Source organism: Cydia pomonella, chromosome 1 (genome assembly GCF_033807575.1).
Source record: "Cydia pomonella isolate Wapato2018A chromosome 1, ilCydPomo1, whole genome shotgun sequence".
In the NCBI taxonomy this organism is placed as follows: domain Eukaryota; kingdom Metazoa; phylum Arthropoda; class Insecta; order Lepidoptera; family Tortricidae; genus Cydia; species Cydia pomonella.
This window is the reverse complement of record NC_084703.1, coordinates 5,698,821-5,711,232: the sequence shown is the minus strand read 5'-3', so window position 1 is coordinate 5,711,232 and position 12,412 is coordinate 5,698,821. Positions and strand designations below refer to the sequence as shown.

At 37.1% G+C, this 12,412-nt stretch overlaps 1 protein-coding gene across 1 annotated transcript in view; it reads right to left on the bottom strand.

The window, feature by feature from the left end:
* Nucleotides 1-12,412, bottom strand: part of LOC133521256 (CUB and sushi domain-containing protein 1) — a 145,094-nt gene that overhangs the window by 27,940 nt on the left and 104,742 nt on the right. The window contains exons 5-8 of the mRNA XM_061856155.1: nt 6,445-6,567; nt 6,076-6,239; nt 5,561-5,687; nt 2,373-2,522 (exon numbers count right to left, since the gene is read on the bottom strand). Coding sequence (XP_061712139.1) covers nt 2,373-2,522; nt 5,561-5,687; nt 6,076-6,239; nt 6,445-6,567 — 564 coding nt within the window. The remainder of the gene's footprint in view (nt 1-2,372; nt 2,523-5,560; nt 5,688-6,075; nt 6,240-6,444; nt 6,568-12,412) is intronic.

Here is a 12,412-nt window from a genome sequence, read left to right as displayed (position 1 = left end):
GAATGTTCACGTGATGGTTTCCATTTTGTACACCTTCAATCAATTTTATTATCTTTAAGCGTAAGCATTAGTCTATGATAAAGTATTGGGATTGGGTACGCGGTAACTCTGCCAAAATAGTTTTAGCCCAAAATTCAGTTAGTTATGTACCTTAAACATTTACGATTTTTCCGGATACTCGCGAATCCCTTTGTTACATTACAACATTGAAATATTATTACTACGTATAGAACTGGCACAGAGTATCAGTATTTTGCGCCTTGAGTTGTTGTTTTGACAACAAACCTTAGAAGCGGAGCCGGAGCGTGAATCTCGCGACCTAAACGAGCATATGAATTTTACGGCGCTTATGACGTTTGGTCGCGTGGTATGTACAGCTGTACCTGCGATAATTTCATTGTTGGCTATGGCTTCTCTATAACAATAATAACTCAATGCATTACAAGCGAGTTAAAGTGAATACTTGAGTTGGAGAATGGAGCTTACTTAGGCAGGGTGCTCAAAACAAGCTGCACTTAGCTGTAATATAACAGGAATGCCTTCAACGATACGTCACACAGAATTGTTAGGTACAGGTCATATAGTTGTTCTCGAGAACGTTTTCCGTTTACTATGGGGAATGTTCTCGTGCAAGTCTCCAGCTTTAGATTCGAAACCCGATTCACATTAAACAACTTGTAACGGTTTTGATCTTATTTTGAAACGACCTTGAAGATAGCTCACGTTGATTGGTCCGTGCGAAAAGAAGTGAACGTCGTGCGCGAGGTGCGCGCCAATCACCACGTTCCACGTTCCAGAAACCAGTTCAAAATCAGAACACATTCTGAAATTAGAAGATCTCTGTATTTGAAGATTTTTCCGTAAAATGATTACTTTAGACTCTAGAGCTTATTCACACGACATTTCAGATATGTATAATGGCGATGTATTGTTGACAACAACTGTACGATGCTGTACCTTCTTGTATTCAATTACGTGATACTTTAAAATTTATTGCCAATACAAAGTCTGGCCTGTGTTGATCTTAGAAATGAGCTTTGTTACTTCGACCTGACAATAATGCTGTAATTGGAAAGAAGTAAATAGAAACGCGTAATACTTGTACCACAAGGACAACTAGTTAAGGTCATTGGGGTAAATTCAAAACTAATGAAAATGAAATGAAAATTGAATGTATCTACTAAACAACACGCACTTTTTACTGTAGAAGCAGTAAACAAGATGCCTTAGTACATGTGGTAGTGATGTAAGTCTTGCCTCTGAAGTGCTTTTGGTTTAGCAAATATTTTGACGACCGGTCTGGCCTAGTGGGTAGTGACTCTGCCTATGACGCCTATGGTCCCGGGTTCAAATCCTGGTAAGGGCATTTATTCGTGTGATGAGCACGGATATTTGTTCCTGAGTCATGGGTGTTTTCTATGTATTTAAGTATTTATAAATATTTATATATTATATATATCGTTGTCTAAGTACTCTCAACACAAGCCTTATTGAGTTTACTGTGGGACAGCCAATTTGTGTAGTAATGTCCTATAATATTTATAATATTAATTATAAAAGATGTTAGCTATTTTCAAAATTTCCCCGATTTGGAAGTTATCCCAATGCACCTTACATGTTATTTATAACAAACATAGTAAAACTCGTCTTATAAATTATAATAAAAACTTGGCTTGAGCAGGACATTCGCATTGCATCTATATGATACATATTAAAGTTAACAGCATACTCGTAGGTACATTCGCTTACAGCTATCAAAAATGTTCAATGGAAACTTTAAGACCTAAAATCTATTTATTTCGCGCTAAAAGTAGTTCAATACGAGCATAGCTTACAACATTTAGCTCACGTATTCTATCATTTGAAATTTACCAGTCGCTTTTCGGTGAAGGAAAACATCGCGAGGAAACCCAGGCCTATAGTTACTCTGTGTTGGAAAGTTAGATGGCAGTCGCTTTCGTCAAAGTGCCTACACCAATTCTTGGCCAAGCCGACCCTAGGCTCTCATGAGCCGTGGTAACAAGGCGGGATAACGCGAGGAAGATTAATTAAAACCGAATTGAAAAAGCTTTTTAATTCTGATTTTGGTTAAAAATACCCAGGAGGTATGTACCTAGTTGTTGTACACTCACTGTACTGGCAAATCGAGTACAAGTAGTCCAAATTGTACCCCACGTCGTTCCACAGCCATGCGCGCCCGCCATCAGGACCTCATCGCGTTCTGTTCGCCGTTCGTCAAGATTAAATCCAGATACACTTACTCGTATAACACAGTCACACTTACTTGACCTGACCTATATGCCATCGCGTAGCACATTCGCGTGAGGCGCAAACGCATAAAACGTTCGATATGTACCTAGAGAGACACTCACTGTACTGGCAAATCCAGTGCAAGTAGTCCAGGTTGCAGCCCACGTCGTTCCACAGCCACGCGCGCCCGCCATCCAGGACCACGCAGTTCTGTTCCCCATTGTAGTTGTTCGGTTGGTCTTTGCCCCATGCCGGCTTGGATACCACTTCGCCTGTGAATAAATAATAAGCTTCAAAAATCTGTTACCAGTGAAAATAGTTGGACAAAACGTGTAAATGGTTATTTATTCACTTTTTCCTTCTTAAATAATTTTTTTGCACAGTGAAAGTAAGAAAAAAAAGGTTTTGGAATGTGCAATTTGAGTTTTTTTTATAATACCCCACTTGACCTAGTCACTAGACTTTGAAATTTTGCCCCCTCTTCATATTATATTTTCCATAAATAATTAAAAATAATAATTAATTATTGATTGATTATATGTTAATAGTGGGTTTATAAATTTACCATATGTAACTAAATAAAATCTCCACATTGTGCCTACACACTGGCACACAAATACAATTAAACTAGCCTAACTAGATTAAATATATTTTACATTATTTTAATATCGAAAGAATTCTAATATTTAAGTTTTTAAGCGATTGTTGTAGTTATTGATAATAAATTATTTGACAACATGCATGATGCACGAAATAAAGCACCTGATATTTTTTAGGAAAACCTAGTCCGCAGTTATTTTCGGAAACAATTTCTATTTATTAAACCCGAAAGAACTTTAAAGAGTAGGCAGCCTGATCGTGACGTCACTGTTCTGTATTTCATAGAATTTCCATAGTGGCTAATCGTTCTGATAGTTCGAAAAAAGAAACCGATTCGATTACGTAGTCAACCCTATTCCAAGAAATGAATTCTATTGAAATTGGCTTCAGTGCTCACAAATATCTTATCACGACTCCTGATCAAATATTGCCAACGGCTTGAGCGAGCTTTGAGTGGCAATTCCACAAATTATATAACAGCATTAACAGGGAGTTTCACGAAAAGCTAATTTTATATAAGTACAGTTCTTGTAAAGGCTCCGCGTACTAGAACCGTTTATATCTATTATGCTTATAATAATACAATAATACATTTCAATACTATATACATTTCAAATGCGTATTTATTTATTTATTTATAGTATATCCGACGACCGGTTTGGCCTAGTGGGTAGTGACCCTGCTTACGAAGCTTATGGTCCCGGGTTCAAATCCTGGTAAGGGCATGTATTTGTGTGATGAGCATGGATATTTGTTCCTGAGTCATGGGTGTTTTCTATGTATTTAAGGAATTTATAAATATTTATATATTATATATATCGTTGTCTAAGTACCCTCAACACAAGCCTTATTGAGCTTACTGTGGGACTTAGTCAATTTGTGTAATAATGTCCTATAATATTTATTTATTTATTATTTATATATATCCCTCAGTTCGGTGTGCCGTAAGGCATAGGCCTCCAACGGTCTCCATTGGGCTCTGTCTGCAGCAACCCTCATCCAGTATGGCCCCAGAGTCAGACGAATGTCATCTATCCATCTTGTAATTGGATATGCTTGCTTTCTAGTACAGCCTCTAGGGCACCATAGAGTAACCTGTTTGCTGTTGGTATACTTATAGAGTTCCTTAATGAAAATGCATGTTTGTTTTGTCTAAAATAAAATATGTATTTATTTTTATTTCACGACCTGTCTGGCCTAGTGGGTAGCCCTGCCTATGAAGCCGATAGTTCCGGGTTCAAATCCTGGTAAGGGCATTTATTTGAGTGATGAGCACAAGCATTCCTGAGTCATGGGTGTTTTCTATGTATTTCAGTATTTCTATTTCAGTATTTGTATTATATATATATATATATATCGTTGTCTAAGTATCCACACCACAATCGTTATTGACCTTACTCTGGGACTTAGTCAATTTGTGTAATAATGCCCTGTAATACTTATTTATTTATTGCGTAAAATTTAAATAAATATATGACTGACACGGTTTGCATGATTTCATTTAAATCAATGGTAGTTACTAGCAATTTTTTCACATAAAAGTGAAAAAATTGCTTTAGTCGCCATTTACAGTTGAAATATACGAACGCGAAATATTTATCCAGAATGTAAAATAATGGATAGATAGAATTCCACAAATAATAAAATGCTTTTATACAGAATTCCAGGTAGAATACAGTAATATTTTACAGTTTGTAATGCACTGAACTGAAAAGGTTCTCGGAATGTTACATAATCATTATACGAGATAAAATGTAAGAAATGAACGGCTTCGAGTTTTATACTCGTAGAATATAATAATATGTATTTATTCAGGACGCTTGAACAACAAAAAAATTACAAAAACATGGGTTAAAACGTCACTGAAGTGATTTCCACTCAGCTTGGTATCAACATACCTTTTGAATACAGCTCGATCTTCCTTGGAAGCCCTTCCAAAAAACGCGACATATATTATATAGCTATAGAAATGAGATTAAACATGTTTTTTTTTAATGAATATATAGAGTAGTAGTGTTTTATTAAACCAAATAAAGAGTGTTATATGTAAAAAAATAGCTAAAGCCCCGTTGCATGTACAAAGACAAAAATGCATTAAATTTCAATTATATTGGCAACTATTCGTGTTGAATATTCTTAAAAAATTAAATTATAAATGGGCGAGTTTTATCAAACTTCTCAGCAAGGTAAGTAAATAATGAGTCTGAAAACCTCACGTCATATTACAAATTTTAAATGGGGACATCTAACCGAATAGTTAACCACTTTGGAATAATATTGTCCATTTCAAATTGATTTTTCATAAAAATGTAAAAACACTAGTTATCAATATCATTCATAGGTAGTCATTTTCAAAGTATTTATAATTTATTAACTATTAACTATTCACAACTACGGGTCCCCATTGGTAGAACGATCACAATTGTCACAAACCTTCCTAACCAATTGACTTCTAGCACCTTTAAAAAACATTTGGGAATGAAAAAAACGAGGTTGCTATGTCATAGCATGCTGCTCACATTACTCACAAACTACACACAATAAGAGGGCCTTAGCAAAGTCTTTTACGACTTGTCTGCGTATGATAACTATGACGCGGATCCTGACCGAATTTTAGTATATTTTTCTTTTATTTCGAGAACGATTTTTCTTGCCTATACAGCACACCGACCGTCACATACATATGAAAGACCAGGAACTGGAGACTCACCATCAACCCACTTCCAAGTCCTCGACGTGAGCCCAGGTTCCTTCTGCGCGCCGATCCACACCAGCTGGGTCTTCAGTTGCGCCTTGCGCCGCTCCAACTCCTGGATAAGGAAGCTGGACGTTGCTCCCTGTAACAAAAATGGCGGTAAGTAAATATTATATATATATGGATTATTTATTAGTGAGTAAAAATTCTAGGGTTAACGGCTGAAAAATATGAAGCTGTGTGGTAATGCTTTGTGGTCACTAAGAACTACTTTGCTACGCTGTGAGCGTCTCGCCTAATCATGGCTGCAGCCATGCAGTTCCTATCTGGCAGCCGTGTACCTAAGTCGTCGTCCCCGTTCGTATGACACTACCGCCTCGTACGAGTATCAAGAATGCTTTGCTATGCTGTAGGAGTCTCGCTGCACTGTGGTTCCTACCTGGAATCCGTGTATGAGGCCCCCGTCGTGCATCTTGCATTGCCGTCTTACCTCTCCTCGTACTGTGGCTGCCTCGCCACAAAGTTCTTACCTGGAACCCGTGTATGAGATCCCCGCCGTGCGTCTGGCATTGCCGTCTCGCCTCGTCGAAGCTGCCGCCCCGGGCCACATTGAACTCGTAGCAGTTGCGGGAGAACGCGGCCAGCTCCACGTCGTCTGGCAGGCCGACGGGCGCGCAGCGGTCGTTTGAGAATTCTACAAATGAATGAAGTTGTTTAGTTTTGGTCAGAAAATTGTAGGAGTCTGATAACAGCTAACAATAACAGGAAGCTGTCTGGTGGTTGTGAGAGATGATTAGTGTTTATTAAATTGTCAGATGACAAGCGAAACTCACTTAGGTGCGCACGGCCAGCAAAGAACTCACATAGGTGCGAAGCGTGAAACTGCAGACTGAACTCACCTTCTGTGGTAAAGACTTCAACTTCGCACAGCGAGAGCGACCCCTCCACCCCCACCAGCTGCAGGAACACGTGCTGGCCGACCAGCGGGCGCGCGCAGGTGAACGTCTTCGTTACTCCCTCGTCTGAAAATCGACCACCATTATCATACATTCATTACCACACCGTGTTCAGTAAGTGGAGGGTTACACACGTTAAACCTAAAGTATACAACGGATCAAGGAGGACCTAAATTTACCTATCTTAAAGAGCTACCGATCTGATGCCGGTGTACGAATATTAATGGTTTCGGAGCAGCGACGGAATATTAGAGGATGCTCTCAATACATTTTTGACATCGGAAAACGGTCCGTTACACTACCAATTATTCCTTCTCTATAAATGTACCCCGCCTGCAGCTTTGAATATTACCATATTACCCAATGGACAATAGAGGTCTATCTATATATACGCGGCATAAGACGTTGTCATCAAGCTCACTTGCGGCACAATATATGTGGGGTAATTTTGAGCTGTAGTCATACATCTATTCTATACTTTTTTAGTTCATTGTTACCAAAATAAAAAACCGGCAACCGGTTCACATCTTACGTAATTTTTAGATAAATGGATAAAAATCTAAAATTCATAGTGGAGAAATAACGACATCTGCATACGATTGTGAAAAAAAAACAGCGTACAATGTCAAATGCAGGTCGTACTGCTCGTTTATTTATCAGTTCTAGACATGTGCCATTTTTATGTAATCTAAAAACTAAAATAGTGTTTAAGATATAAGTACCTAGTCGTGTCATCCACAATGACGAGCAGATTTGTCAAACTTAACCTTTAAGAACACATGACAATACTAGTCAACGCACACGTCGTCGTGGGTATCCTGCCTTTTCACCGAAAATTGTATTGCCGAATTTCACTTGCCAACCAAATTTTCGCAGACGTTTCATTTGGCCGAATAGCTTTTACCAAATAATTATATCGCAACCATTTCATTTCCTATTTTTGAATGTAGTTTTGAAATGAAAGAGTAACTTCAATTGTATGAAGTGAAAATCTTTATTTCAGGCAACTAGTGGCCCACAGGTGGCCCACCTTAAAATTAACATACATATTATAAAAAATATATTTTAAAACTAAAGACTACATATACACTGAAATAAATGTTTGTGCACAACAGTAACAGAATACTTTGTTACTATTTTCGAACTATGTGTTACCAGTTACAAAATAGGTTTTAGGATATTGAACAAAATTTATTTGTTTATTTTATTAGCTACTTAAGTTCAGTTTTTTTTATTATTAAATGAGTTTGGCTTTAAACCGCCTAAGTATATTTACATAATACATTAAAAGGACCATTTGTACGTTCGAGAGTCAGTCAACTAACTCGGAATTCAGCGTTCATATAGTACTGTTTAACCCTGTATAAACGGTAAATAAGGAATAGTAGGTATACCTACCTTTTTCATAATTAGGTACATACTTATAATTATGTGCCCTATGGCAGGTCGTATAATATCACGTCACGTGTCATAACTCCCTTTAAATTTTTGTTTTTTGAAGTGAAAACTTCTTTAGCGGCGCTGTGCACTTTTTGTGATGGAGAAAAAATGTTAAACTCGCGACAGGTCACGTAACCAACAGATTCGACAGAAGATTGAAAATTTGTAAGACGGACACGTGACCTGATCGAAAAACTGTTACAATTAAATAATTGTAATATTTCTGAAGTGTTAAATTTTTAATGTAATACAAAATGGTCATGTTTGTGTACGATAGCGAAATAAATGAATATTGTATTTTACCACATAAATGATGTACTATCTATATATATTTTCTACTGATAATTAAAGCAATTCGTGCAGAATTTTCCTTAACCATTCCAAAATATCAAAAATGCACAACGTTAATGTTCAAGTTTTCACTTCTGCCGGCACTCCCGGAGTGCAACCCAATCACTTGGTTGTCCGTTCGTCCGTCCTGTCCGTCTGTCTATCTATCAAGACCCCTCGGAAATGCGTGGTGGTACGGAATTGATTTTAACCATATACCTTGAAGTTGTGAATAAATTATTAAACTTCTAAGTTACGTAAAGAAGATACGGGCGTTTATGCCACAAATAACGCATATTTCGACCCTCTCGAAAGGGAAGGCAAGTAATATCGTCTTACGCTAGAAAGTACAGGGAAAAAACTGAAAACTATAATTTGTAATAAATAAAAATAACTTATAACTTGTACGGAACCCTCGGTGGGCGAGTCTGATTCGAACTTGTCTTTTTTTCTCAAAGTTATACGTCGCTCATTCATACAATTATAAAAACGTGCCAGGCAGCAGCCACATGTTCAACTGCGCAAATGGGAAAATATAATCAATAGCGACATTCCAGGAAATCCTTGTAAAATCATTTCAGTTCGACATCGTTCCGTGTAAGCGAAACCAGTGACATGTGGTTAATTGAACCGTAAATAAAAGCAGTTGCAATATTCTAGGTTACATATTACTTAGTCTGTAGAAGTGATATGATAGCAGTTTAGAAAATGCTATTCATCAGACATATTTGCAGAAATTGTATGTCTTAACAAGAAGGAGTAGAATTTAGAAAATAACTAAGAAAAGGTTTAATTAATTAATATAATTAGATATTAGCAGGGGACGAAACTGCTCCTTTTGTACATTCTCGGCTCCGTTCGGCTAAGTATCTAATTTTATTCAGCATTAGACTTCAAGCTGTCCTGCAAATACCTAATAGGTACCCCTCAATAAATCACTCAAATAGCAATTTAATGTTAATTCCTTGCATACATTTTTACGACCAGTTTTAACAATGTAAAAAACAGGCGGTAATAATGCATAAATTATATAACCATTGCCCACATAGCAAAACATTTTACATAATTCGTTCTGCACAGTCAAAATATACAGTATTTGAACTAATTTGAAGGCGACTTTTGCAAAGTGCAGTCTCGTAGTAATAACAATTGAGGTAGACGGCGCTGTAAGGCGTCATAGATTTTGTGGTATAGTCAATATGGAGAAGGCCGATATATAAAAATTATTGATGTGAAAACTGTCATAGGGCAAGAAACAGCATACCTACGTTGTTTAGATACAAGTCAAAAAGGAAGGGCTTTGCTCCTGCTCTATTAACTTGCTGTAATGTGTACAGAAGCAAGAGTTAAAAGCGACAAACGAGCTTGTTGACGGTCTTCCCTTATTTACTGGCTTTTATTGATTGATAAATAAGCGCTTATTTAACGCTATTGTAAAGTAATAACAGATTTAAAAAAAACTGAGGCTGTTATGCTATAACGTAATTAAACAAAACTATCATAAGTCTTTAACACAAATTTACCTTATTAGAAATAGGAAAAAAAAATACATTTGTGTAACGCCGCAACTTAAGTATAATATAATATAAAAAACATCGAACTCTAAAGTGGGACCCGAACTCAGTATAATGCCGCAGGAATCCGTGGCACCGGTTTTCAGTGGGGACCTCACTTAAAACTAAGAGTTAGTGGCGACGCGTACGCCTACGACACGCAGAAGAACAGACATTTAAAATTAACACACAATATAAAAACATACTAAACATATTTGCTACAAGTTAATATTCTGGTTTTATTTTAATATCTTATCTGCGACTTAGCTACGCGTTACAGGCGCTGGTTAAATAGTCCAAGAGCTGTTGCGAAATAACCTATAAGATACTCCATAACAGGCTCCAGTGGACTTGACAGGATGTAATGTTATGACATGAGTACAAAACGAAATTGCAGACAATGACACCTGACATCGAGCGTTGTTGAATTTTTTCTCCAGAACTTAATAGCTAATAATACGTACGGAGAGGGCGCCTTCTTAAAGTGGTAAAGTAGATTTTACAAAATAGACCAGAGGCCGCTGGGATCCCGCCGGCTCGTCTCGGCAGCTGCATAATACTAACTGTTTTAAAAACTAAAATTTGATTAATGTGAGAGTTTCTTTTTTTCCTCGCAAGTGTGTTGAAAAACGTCGTATGAAATGTAACGGGTGTGCATTGGTCATTATATACCTACATCGACTTTCTTATAACGCGCTCGCTTTCAGCTCGCACATTATTACCTCGTGTGTGCCAACGTATCACACTTGTATCAAATGTTAGTACAGTCATGTCTGAAAATATCGATACGAAAAATGTGTCAAAAATATGTATACACTACCTTAATATATGGGCCATTAAGTCGTGTATACATATTGTTGGCACTTTTATTTGTATCGATATTTTCCGACGTGCCCGTACATTGTGATACAAGTGTATTGCACTTAACTGGCAAACAGGCGTTCAGAAAAGAGGGTAATGATATTATTTAGTTCTTGCTTTTGAAATACTAATTCGTTTTATTTCCTTTATTCCGCTAATGTCTTATTTTAATTGGCTATTACTGATTCCGCTGTAATTTAATTTGTTAATTAATCATCGTTATCTCAAAACTTTGAATAAAATTAAATCATTAGAATGAGGCGTGCGTGGGTTTTATTTTCTTAGAGTATTTACGTTTTTATTTTGTCATCTACCTATTTCATTACTAAGTAACTTCAAGAATAAATAAACAAATCTGAAATAAATTGGCATCCTTGAATCCTTTTCAGGGTTCCGTACTAGAAACTCTTATAGTTTCGTTCGCCATGTCCGTTCGTCCGTCTGTCCCTTAGCTCTAGTGAAAATTCTTTAGGGTACCTTACATTAAAGAGAATTGATTGTAATAGAGAGATAAAGTCTATGAAAAAAACGTGTCCCTTAGTTTGACATCCAAAATAGATGGCGCTGTGCTGCGCCATATGTTTTGCGGTGACTAAATTGTCAAACGTCAACTTTTGATACTCAGAGTTACCGCTAAATGTATGGATCTGTACAGCGCCATCTCGTTTACTTGTTAAATAGCAGTCTTAGATTTTACGCATTTTACTCAATCAAGGTAAGCGGTCATTGTAGCTCTAGAGTAGTCACATGCGCGTGGCCAAGCCTTAATCAACACTAGCGACCCGTCCGGCTTACAAGGAAGGGTACCCAACTGTCCGACTCCGATTTGATTCGTTTTGATATATGTTATAGAGTAGCCTAAAATAACGGACACGTATTTTTTTTAGCTGCCCAAACTCAACCTATTGGGAGAAATTGTCCTCCAAAGTACTAAAAAGTTACTAAATCTTCTAACTCCTATAACTCCTATCACTCCTAAACTTGAGTTTAAGCAGATATAACAAAACACGTGTACATTATTTTTTCCTGCTCTCAAACATATACTCAAACAAGCCATTAACTAGCAAGTTGCTTGAGCATCACTTTCTATAGGAGTTAGAAGATTTAGTAACTTTTTAGTACTTTGGAGGACAATTTCTCCCAATAGGTTGAGTTTGGGCAGCTAAAAAAAATACGTGCCCGTTATTTTAGACTACTCTATAACAAATATCAAAATGAATCAAATCGGAGTCGGACAGTTGGGTACCCTTCCTTGTTAGTATGGGTCACACAAAACCTTAACAAATTATACACCTAAACCTAAACCTTCCTCAAGAATCACTGTACTGATAGGTGAAAACCGCATGGAAACCCGTTCATTAGTTTTTGAGTATCGCGAATATACACACATAGAGACAGACAGACGCGGCAGGGGACTTTGTTTTATAAGGTCAAAGAGACTTAAGAAGACCAAGAGTGCTCACTCCATACAACGGTTTTGTTACCAAAAAAACTATTATTTTCATAGTCTATAGCGTCAAGTAGCGGAACTCTCAGTATTTCTACTCGACCATAGATGTCGCGACAAACAAATAGTGTAATGCTCAACAATTTTCAGCTAATATTATAACCAGAGTAAGCGTAGGAGTTGAAAGTAAAGTTCCGGTTACTCTGGTTGTAATATTAGCGGAAAATTGTGGAGCATTAGACTTTTTGTTATTAGTGATGTACGACCCTTTTTGCTTTAA